Source organism: Montipora capricornis, chromosome 6, assembly GCF_036669925.1.
Source record: "Montipora capricornis isolate CH-2021 chromosome 6, ASM3666992v2, whole genome shotgun sequence".
Classification (NCBI taxonomy): Eukaryota; Metazoa; Cnidaria; class Anthozoa; order Scleractinia; family Acroporidae; genus Montipora; species Montipora capricornis.
This window is the reverse complement of record NC_090888.1, coordinates 16,510,084-16,521,489: the sequence shown is the minus strand read 5'-3', so window position 1 is coordinate 16,521,489 and position 11,406 is coordinate 16,510,084. Positions and strand designations below refer to the sequence as shown.

The following is an 11,406-nucleotide window of genomic DNA, read 5'->3' as shown; positions in this document are numbered from 1 at the left end:
ACCTGTTTATTCGATCGATGCTTGTCATGCAGTAATCAATGGGTTTGCCTCGTGATACTGTTTCCGCTTAAAAGAGAGAACTGTGAAACTATGGTATTTTGTAAATCTAGGAAGGAGTTAAGCTATCCACTGGTTTATTGATCCGCGGATTCACATACTTGTAGTGATATTTCCTGCTTCCTCGATAGCATTGTTCTGGTGGTACATAAAGGCCGTAAGAAATCCAAGCTGTGCAGGCATACTTGGGTCCCAGATCACATGACCCTAAGACATAAAAGTTGTTGGTCAGACAATTGACTGATCTACGCGAAGTAAGAAGATAAATTTAAAGTTGATTTTTACTTAATAAACCACACACTTAGACTTATTAATAATATTTTTTTTCCTTCAAAATTTCTTGAGCTGTTATTTTCTTTCGTTTTCATTCTGAGACTGAAGAACACTAGTTCTACCAGCCGAAATATCTGCAAATAAATTTGTCCAATTTGTCGTAGTGCCAACCTTTTATTCTGCACATTTGCACTTCAAGTGACGCCTGGCACGCGCATCTCTGCCACAAGAGATCCGACGAAGAATAACCGTTGGTTTTTATTTTTGTGTTTTGTAGTCCCTCTGCACTCAAACGGATATAATTTTTTCTATAATAAAAAAATTTAAGGCTGCTTCCGAGACTTGCATCATTTGGTAAGACGTCCAGTAAGGGTCAATTTAGTATAAGCCAGTTTTTTATAGACCTCTTTCACATCTACGATTCTGAGCCGGTGATTCCACGCTGTATTGCCGGCGTCGGGAAGTAATATATTTAGCAATTATTGAATGAGGCTGAGTAGGATATTAAGAGTTCTGCAGGTCGAGGAGGGTGTTATCCACCAAGGCCGAAGGCCGAGGTGGATAACATCCTCCGAGATCTGCAGAATTCTTCATATTCTACGAAAGCCGAATTCAATAATTGCTTTATTATTCATTCAAAATATTTTCTTCGCTCAAACTTCTAAACCTACTCGCAGCCATTTTTCTGCTCAACAAAAATAATACAATCTCGTCCCGAGCCTTTTTCGGTCAACGGTTCAATAATTCGCACAGGGCTGCACTTTTGACGTCTTTTTGACGTCATCGGTTCAATAATCTGCAGCGGGCTGAACTTTTGACGTCATTGATTCAATATGACGAAGTTTCTTTCCAAATTTGGTGAACAGCAGCTGGTTATGGTGAATTATGCATGTGGTTTTAACCAATCAGAAACGGGGAAATATTTTGAATGAATAATAATTCGCATTATGGCTCCGTCTCTGCGCTGCTCCGTCAATATTGAAATTTTTTTCTCCATAGCAGCCGGCAATATAATGTGAAATCACCAGCTCAAAGTCGCAATTAGTTTATAGTATATTGTGTAAAGTCAAGCAAGTTAAGTGTATGTTTAATGTTATGTGAGAGGAGAACAACAATGGAAAGCAATAAACCGAGTGCGAGGTCTGTCCGGGAAAATATGTGCCCCAGGTCTTTCACTGTACAGACTTAGCATAGAAAGACCGAGGGCAAATATTTTCCCGGACAGACCGAGCAAACAAGGTTATTAAGATATTTATTAAATGGTTTCATTTTACGTGAGTAAAACCTAAATATATCTTAATACGTTCGCCAGTTTGTAAGAAATCGGTATTGTACGGCAGGTTATGTAATTGTTTTTCAACCAAAAGGCGCACAGGATTGGTTAGTTTGGCCCAATAAGCTCATGCATGTTGTCGTGCCATAAAATGTTCTTTATATGTTTTGCAATGTTTGCAATATTTACCTTATATCGGGGAGTGAAGTATGGAACAGATTTTTTCATTTCCTCTCGCATAGTAGCCAACTCGCTCCTCATGTTTTCAATCTCTGTTTTGTATGCAAGACTGTCTTTGATTTCAGGAGTGACATAAGCAGGATCAGACGGAAAGTAGTTCTTACGGTAATCCAAATGGGCGTCCACTGCTTTCAAGACCATTTCTTTGTAGATCTCTTCATTTTCAGCCTTAGGACCAACGAACCACGCTCCAACTTTGGCCCAAGGCATGGTAAAATCTTCACGAGGTGAAAATGCCTTCCTACGGGGGGCGTACATCGACTTCGGGTTTTTCCCAGCATGAAGCATCTTGACCAGATTATCTGCATGGTGATACATTATGATCAACGTTAAAAACCTTTTTTTTTTTTTAATCACTGGTGTTTTCTGAATCGGTGGTTGATGAGGAGTATTAAGCAAAAAATATCGAACAAAAAAAAACAAAGAAATATTGAGTATTCACTTCAAAAATAAGAAATTTACGGGTTTAAAACTTTTGGAGCAAAAGAGTATTAAATAACACCTTTTCTTAAATTAAGAGAAGCAGCTAAACAACAGGTCGCTAATGCAATGCGATGAAAAACCTATTCACCATTAAAGTTAAAAGCTCTTTACTGCTAACCTTGCTGACAAGTATTTCTAAGATTACAAGAAGAACGACACGGCAATATGTTGACACTCACATTAATTGACTCGACACCCGCAACAACACTATTCGTGACGGGCTTCCTGTGGTAATCTGGCCGAGGCTTGGACACGACTGAAATAGCAAGTTCAGTCGATTTTAGGACTGGCTAGCTGGCTGGCCAGGAATGATTTTGTGCACATGCATGACATTGATCGGTGGTAACCAACCTATGATTATGCGTAGGCGTATATAGGACAAACAAAGTGTGCCTGGCTGACCGGATGCTTTTCGAAGTGGCTTTCATACACCTTTTTCCAAAAATCACCGCCATTTAAATATTCTTTTGTTTTTATTCAAATTAGCCCTTGATGCCTCGTTCTTAAGGGCCAATTTGTATGCGCATAAATCAGCGGCCATTTTGGAATAAGGTGTATTGTGTTGAAATTGATTTGCTGTTTTGGTCAACGAAAGCGAGGAAGATTTAGCCTGCTTACAGGCAGTTTGATGTGTTTTTTAGCGCGGGAAACTCACAGCGCACGCCGTTGCCGCCATCTAATAAACCCTTCCAATTGGTACAAAATGCTGGCCACTTTCTCAAAAGTTTGATTTCAGATAAAATTGTTTGTTGAGTGGATGGAAACTCTGAATAAGCATGGTGTTAGAAAACAAAAAATATACATTTTAACATAGTTTAGTACATTTCTAAGATCATCCCTAATGTAAATTTGTGGTAATGCACCGATCAACTTGAAACTACAATTTCACCCCCCCCCCCCCCCCACCCCGGGCATTTGAACTTTTGAAGATTGGATCGTTCAAATTCCCGCCCCCTCGGGCCAAAATAGTGTTCAAATGCCCTACCATGTCGTCGGATTTGTCTGTCTGTCCCCAAGTTTTGAAGAACTTTTTTGTAAGCGAATCGCTCACAAATGCTCTCTTCTTTAAACTCTTTCATCTAGTCCAAAAACGTGTTTTATGGTTGTTCGAAACCTGACTCTTCCGGTTCAATTTTCCCCACCCCACGCAAGCAAAGGTCAAATTGCCCACTCCCCGGGCACAGAGGATAGTCAAATGCCCGGGAGGAGGGGGGGAGGGGATGTTGAAGTTTCGATTTGATCAGCGCATAATTAGATCACCAATGGAGCATGAAAAAAACAAATAGCAAAGATCGAGCAAAAATGACGGTATGAGAACTGAAAATGTTAGGTTTACTGATGTCGTCCTGTTCACAGTAAGGACATATGCATCGCACACAAGCAGGAGTAACAACTGATTTTTATTGAATATAATGCTTTCTTTTATGTGCTCAAATAAAGGCGGGTCTATTTACAGTTTCTATCAAGTTCACGTATTTGGCAAAATACCATTATTCAAACTACGGTGATTCCTGAGTGGTTTTCTACTAACGTATAAATAACACATGATTAAACTACTAAAAGCGTTGCGGTGATATATGTGGTTACGTTGGCTAGTTAAGTCATGATATTGGAGCACGTACTCTAACCAAAATCAATATCTTTCTACGCCAATAAAGAAATCCAACCGAGAGCTTTCAGTTTCTAGATGTTTGTAAACTATCAAATATCTACAGCCTAAACGTGACTAAACCCCAGTCTCCTGCTCAAGCTGTGAAAGTTATGACAATTTAATTCGAGGGTGTGAAAAACCCCCATACATAATGATCAATTTACCAAACTTTTAAGCGTTCAAAAGATAACTGGTAATTTTCACGCACATGTGGCGTCCATGCTTTGCTGCTCACAGTTGGAAATTAAGGGTCATTTTTAATCCACTTATATTTTCTGTCATTAGATATTTCAAGTCCTTGAATTACCCACTGTGTCTTTAGATGCAAATCACAGTATCACTTAACTCTTCCTTCCTGCTGAGGTTAATTTTTGTATGAAAGAACTCAATGGCAGTTGACCGTGTATCCTTTTGATATTCACGCAATTTTAGAGTGCAATTTAACTTGCAAACTAAGTTGCAAGCACAACAAGTTATACGTATCACATAATACAAGGATTTTGAAGTCATTTTAATTTCCATGCAACGATCGAGTACTCGCAAATTGTTTTCTTATTTCCGCAAAATCAGAAACAGTAACGTTTATATTTGTGTACCTTTCCAAAACACAAGATGACAGCTTCAAAAGCTTTTCATTTAGCCGCTGCGAACCACCAAATCTGGCCCACTACCAGCTTTTGCAAATTTAACAGACAGGGAAAAATGAAATTGAGAAAAATAGTTGAAACTATCTTTATCTTTATCAAAAGTCTTCGAGAGCTTCAATTTTCTTACATCTTAACTTTACCGACGTCAAACGAAAAGCAGAACCTTAGAGAACAAAAAATGTCTGCAGAGTTTTTCGACTGCCTCAATTTGTGCATTTGGAGGGCAAATATATATCCAAACTATATCTCATTCTCGTCACCAGTCAGGAGAAGAGCTCTGGGGTCGAGATTGAACTATATCTGTGATTGACACACTGGGTGTAAACAGTTCAAAGACAAGCCAATCGCAAAGCACCTTTTAAGAGGTTAAGCTCAATTACTATCGGCTCAGCTGGTCACATCTTCAAAAACTGTCAACTTTTTAGTTAATTATTTGTCGCTCCAGTCAGAAATTTTCTCAATTGAGAACTTCATTGTTTTCCGTTTTAAACTAAAACCAATTTCATAAAACGAAGTACTGAACAGTTGATTGGGCGATTTGTATAATCTGACACCAGCCATCTTTAATCACACCACGGTTTTCGTCCAATCACAGAGCGGGTAATAAAAAAATATTAATTCTTCTAGCAAGTGGAATAATTTCAAAGTCTGAGCGAAACGTGACGGTTTTGGACCCTCTTAACAGACGACCTAAGGTGGGTCTGTTAACTTCGACTTATTAGTTCGTCTCCGTATTTACCTAGATATATAATTCGTCTCAGTCGAGTAATTCGTCTGTGTAATTCTAGACAAATACGGCCCATATACCATTTGATGCGTCACGTTTTTATAAAGGCCAGCCGAATAATTAGTCTCAGACGGTTTCGTCTTTCTGGATAAATACGGCCATTTTGTGTTAAATCAAAAAGCTTATTGGGAGTTGTATACCGTATACCCTTAGTCCTTTTGCGCAATATCACAAATAAGAAGCAAAAGCAACTAATAAACCCTTCCAATTGGTACAAAATGCTGGCCACTTTCTCAAAGGTTCCATTTTAGGTAAAATAGTTTGTCGAGTGGATGGAAACCCTAAATATGCATGCCGTTAGAAATAAAAAAAACAAATTTTAACAGTCTAGTAAATTTCTAAAATTATCCCTAATGTAAATTTGTGATAATTAGATCACCAATGGAGCATTAAAAAAAAACAAAACAAAACAAACAAACAGCAAAGATCGAGCAAAACATGACGGTTTGAGAACTGAAAATCAATATCTTTCTCTACCAGCAAAGAAATCCAACCGAGAGCGTTCAGTTTCTCGGATGTCAGTAAACAGCTATCAAATATCTACAGCCTAAACGTGACTAAACCCCAGTCTCCTGCACAAGCTGTGAAAGTTATAACAATATAATTTGAGGATGTGAAAAAGCCTCATACATAATTATCAATTTACCAAACTTCTAAGCCTTCAAAAGATAACTGGTAATTTTCACCCGGCATATGTGGTGTCCATGCTTTGCTGCCCACAGTTGGAAATAATTAAGAGTCATTTTTAATCCACTTATATTTTCTGTCATTAAGATATTTCAAGTCCTTGAATTACCCCCTGTGTCTTTAGATGCCGATCATAGTTTATACAGCACCACTTAACTACAAGTAGTCCTTCCAGCTGCGGTTAATTTTTTTATGAAAGAATTCAATGGCAGACTGTGTATCCTTTTGATATTCAAGCAATTTTAGAGTGCAACTTAACTTGCAAACTTGCAAGCACAACAAGTTGTACGTATTACATAGAACACCGATTTTTAAGTCATTTTAATTTCCATGCAACGATCGAGTACTCGCAAATTGTTTTCTTATTTCCGAAAAATAGGAAACAGTAACGTTTATATTTGTGTACCTTTCCAAAACACAAGACGACAGTTTCAAAAGCTTTCCATTTAGCCGCTGCGAACAACAAATCTGGCCCACTGCCAGCTTTTGCAAATTTAACAGACAGTGAAAGATGAAATTGAGAAAAATAGTTGAAACTATCTTTATCTTTATCAAAAGTCTTTTGAGAGCTTCAATTTTCTTTCATCTTAACTTTACCGACGTCAAACGAAAAGCAGAACCTTAGCGAACAAAAAATGTCTACAGATTTTTTCGACTGCCACAATTTGTGTAGTTGGAGGGCAAATATATCCAAACTATATCTGTGATTGACACACTGTAAGTTTTGAGTTTAATTATTTGTCGCTCCTGTCAGAAATTTTCTCAACTGAGAACTTCATTGCTTTCCATTTTGAATTAAAAACGAAAACCAACTTGATAAAACGAAGTACTGATCTTTTGATTGGGCGATGTGTATAATCCGACGTCACCCATTTTATATACTTTAATCACACCACGGTGCTCGTCCAATCACAGAGGGTGTAATATAAAATTGTCCTAAGAGAAAGCTAACGCACGACAAACAAAGCAGCCCTAACCGAAAATTTTGCATTGTTTCTGAATTCTTCCAACAAGTAGCTTATCAGTGGAGTAATTTCAAAGTCCGAGCGATACGTGACGGTGTGACAACTGAAATTATGATGCTTTGCTTACGAGAAGCAGGAGGAGAAGAGGAGAAGGGAAGAAAACATATCAGATACAACAATCTCTTAAACCCTATATTATTATTTTTTCATCTTACGATTTACTGTGTCTGTGTTTAACTTGTGGTATACCCGTTTCCGGCTTAAGGCCGTGATATATATATAGAAATATAAATATAGCTATAGATTGAGCTGTCTCACAAGCGTGATTAAATTCCAAGTTACTGCACGTACATGACTCGTTATGAAATTAATTTGACCTTTTCCTCCCTCAACTGCAAACCAACAAGGGTGTGACTGTGCATTAATAAAATATATACGCCTATAACCAGATGCGTGTAATACACAAGAAAATTACAGATGAATACAAGATTCTTGTACTGGAAACTAAGTTCAATCTGTGTGTAATATAACTGTAAATAGCATCCCACAGAATTATGCATTTGCCAGGATTTAAAGATTTCAACAGTACACTGCTGATTTTCACTCGTATGTGGTATCCATGCTTTGCTGCCCGTAGTGCTTGGGGGGTTCAGAGTTATTTTTATTCCACTTGAATACTTTGTGAATTCAGTTATTATTTTTCAAGTCCTTGAGAATTACTCACGGTGTCTTTGGATGCAAATCATAATTCATACATATTGGTTCACTCGCCTTTCACTTGTGTCTGAAACTCACACTGCTGCTGCATCCAAATTAACTGATACTTTTTCTGATGAAATCAGTTAACGGCAATTTTAGAAGTGCAACTTAACTTGCAACACACAATTGATAGTCGCACAGAACACCGATTTTGAAATCGTGTTAAATTTCTATGCACCTAATACTCGCAATATATATATATATTTTTTGCAAAATCAAAAGAAAGAAGTTCATGTGGGTGCATCTATCCAAAACACTAGAGCTGAGAAAAAAGTTTCAAAAGAGCTTTCCATTTAGCTGTAGCTAACATACATACATACATACATACATACATACAGACATACATACATACATACATGCATATTTATTAATCCTTTGAGTGAGGGACACTATACAGCATTGTGCAAAAGTAATGAGAGCGAAATGCGCGAATTTTCGTTCTATGTCCCTGCGAGCTTTCGACGAAATTTCGCTCCAAAACTCGAGAGCCGTTTCGCGATGTTTGCGGTGTCATTTTGCTAATACAAAGACAGAAAATTCGCCGTATTTTCGAGGCCAGTGCGAAAATTCAGCTTCCTATCGCATACATTCTAGTGTTGTGTTTCGCTCGAAAAGAAAATTCGGGAAGAGCGAACTTTCGCTCTTGGGAATTGGGAAAGTAATAAAAACTATCTTTAATTGCCTCACAACTTTAAATTGATTTTAAGCTATCCCGCATCCAATTTCACTGAGATCAAATGGAAAGCAATGATAACTCAATATTCGCTTACCTCAGAGAACAAGAATTTTCTGGAGGTTTGTCCGACTGCGACAATTTGTGCAGTTGAAAAGCAATGTCCACCTTTTTAGGCTCAGAAGCACAATGGGCGTAAGCAGTTGCAAAGCGAGCCAATCAGAAAGCTGCTTAAAGGTTACAGTTCAAGGTTGTTTACCATATTGAAAAAAAAGTCCGGAAGTTCCAGTTGATTTCTAAATAAAGAAGAATAGACCTTTTTCTCTTGTACATTTTGTTTTTCCCGATACAAATCACGTGATAATACTCAGGAGGATTGGTCCTTTGTTTTGCTCATTAAAAAGAGCGCACGCAAGCATGAATATGTCTGCATGCACTCTTTTTAATGAACAAAAGAAAGGAACAAACCTCTTGAGTATTATCACATGATCCTAAACTGTCCCAACCATTGCTCAGGGGCAGCCAACGTCAATTTTCGAAAAATATCTGTTTTGAAGTCGATTTGAGATCTAGAATTTTTGGAACATTTGTTGTAAATTTTCTTGCTTGCCTGCCTGTCCTAGGATTTTGGAACATCCAAAAAATGGTATAATTCAGTGCCCATTTTTAACGGATTTTTACCCTAAAAGGGTCACCTAGAATTTTCGAGAGCCTTTTTTCTGCCTGACATTTTCAAAAAGGTAAGTTTTGATCCGTATAATTATCCCGAACAGATGAAAACTTTAGGGGATAAAAATATGCCTATATCAACCGTTTTAATATTAAAATACGTTTAACAACTGCATGTTTAAGTGGTTTTGAACTATGTTCTCGTCGGGTGCCCCTGACTCTTTCTCCGTTTTTCGCAATGTCCCAAATAAGAAGCAAAAGCAACTGATAAACCCTTCCGATTGGTACAAAATGCTAGCCACTTTCTCAAAAGTTTGAATTTAGATAAAAATCTTTTTTGGGTGGATGGACTGAAATATGCATGGCGTTAGAAAACAAAAAACATATATTTTAATATAGTTTAGTAAATTTCTAAGATCATCCTAAAGTAAATTTGTGGTAATGCACCGATGAACTCGAAACTTCAACTCCACCCCCCCCCCCCCCCCCTTCCCCCGGGCAAACCACGACCAAAATAGTGTTCAAATGCCCTACCATGTCGTCGGATTTGTCTGTCTGTCCCCAACTTTTGAAGACCTTTTTTGTAAGCCAATCGCTCACAAATGCTCTGTCTCTTCCTTTTAAACTCTTTCATCTCGTCCAAACACCTGTTTTATCTGTTTTATGGCTGTCAGCGACTTCGGCCCCTGGAAAAAAAAATCGTTGGAAACCTGACTCTTCCGGTTCAATTTACCCCACCCCAAGCAGGCAAAGGTGAAATTCCGCACTACCCGGGCACAGAGGATAGTCAAATGCCCGGGGTTTGCCCCGGAGGAGAAGGGGGGAGGGGGAATGTTGAAGTTTCGATTTGATCAGCGCATAGTTAGATCACCAATGCAGCATAAAAAAAACAACAGCAAAGATAGAGCAAAAATGACGGTATGAAAACTGAAAATCAGTATCTTTCTCCGCCAACAAACAAATCCAACCAAGAGCTTTCAGGTTTAGATCTTAGTAAACAACTATCAAATATCTACAACTTAAACGTGGTCTCCATCCTTTGCTGCCCACAGTTGGAAATTTAAGGGTCAAATATAATCCACTTATATTTGCTCATTAAGATATTTCAATTCCTTAATTACCCACTGTGTCTTTAGATGCCAATCATAGTTCATATAGATCAATTAACTTGTCCTTCCAGCCGTGGATAATTTTTGTATGAAAGAACTTAAATGGCAGTTGACTGTGTATGCTTTTGATGTTCATGTAATTTTAGAATGCAATTTAACTTGCAAACCAAGTTTGCAAGCAACAAGTTATATGTATCACAGAACACCGATTTTGCAGTCATTTTAACTTCCATGCAACGATCGAGTAATCGCAAATTGCTTTCTCGTTTCTGCAAAATCAGAAACAGTAACGTTTATATTTGTGTACCTTTCCAAAACACAAGACGACAGTTTCAAAAGCTTTCCATTTAGCCGTTGCGAACCACCAAATCTGGCGCCACTGCCAGCTTTTGCAAATCATCAGACAGGAAAAAAAGAAATTGAGAAAATTAGTTGAAATTATCTTATCTTTGTAAAAAGTCTTCGAGAGCTTCAATTTTCTTACACCTTAACTTTACCGACGTCAAACGCAAAGCAGAACCTCAGAGAACAAAATATTTGCGGATTTTTTCGACTGCCACAATTTGTGTAGTTGGAGGGCAAATATATCCAAACTATATCTGTGATTGACACACTGGGTGTAAACAGTTCAAAGACAAGCCAATCGCAAAGCAACCTTTAAGAGGTTAAGCTCAATTACTATCGGCTCAGAAACTGTCAAGTTTTGAGTTTAATTATTTGTCGCTCCTGTCAGAAATTTTCTCAACTGAGAACTTCATTGCTTTCCATTTTGAATTAAAAACGAAAACCAACTTGATAAAACGAAGTACTGATCTTTTGATTGGGCGATGTGTATAATCCGACGTCACCCATTTTATATACTTTAATCACACCACGGTGCTCGTCCAATCACAGAGGGTGTAATATAAAATTGTCCTAAGAGAAAGCTAACGCACGACAAACAAAGCAGCCCTAACCGAAAATTTTGCATCGTTTCTGAATTCTTCCAACAAGTAGCTTATCAGTGGAGTAATTTCAAAGTCCGAGCGATACGTGACGGTGTGACAACTGAAATTATGATGCTTTGCTTACGAGAAGCAGGAGGAGAAGAGGAGAAGGCAGTGATATATATATAAATATAAATATAGCTATAG

General features: G+C 37.9%; 1 protein-coding gene across 2 annotated transcripts in view; it reads right to left on the bottom strand.

The window, feature by feature from the left end:
* Window positions 1-8,750, bottom strand: part of LOC138051631 (uncharacterized) — a 23,471-nt gene extending 14,721 nt beyond the window's left edge. The window contains exons 1-3 of one of the 2 annotated variants that reach the window (XM_068897871.1): window positions 8,593-8,750; window positions 1,793-2,145; window positions 159-264 (exon numbers count right to left, since the gene is read on the bottom strand). In XM_068897871.1, the coding sequence (XP_068753972.1) occupies window positions 159-264; window positions 1,793-2,131 (445 nt within the window). In that variant the 5' untranslated portion in view covers window positions 2,132-2,145; window positions 8,593-8,750. Of the gene's footprint in view, window positions 1-158; window positions 265-1,792; window positions 2,146-2,505; window positions 2,578-8,592 lie in introns of those variants that run through there. The other variant, XM_068897872.1, reaches the window with a different exon arrangement.
* Window positions 8,751-11,406: the final 2,656 nt, after the last annotated feature.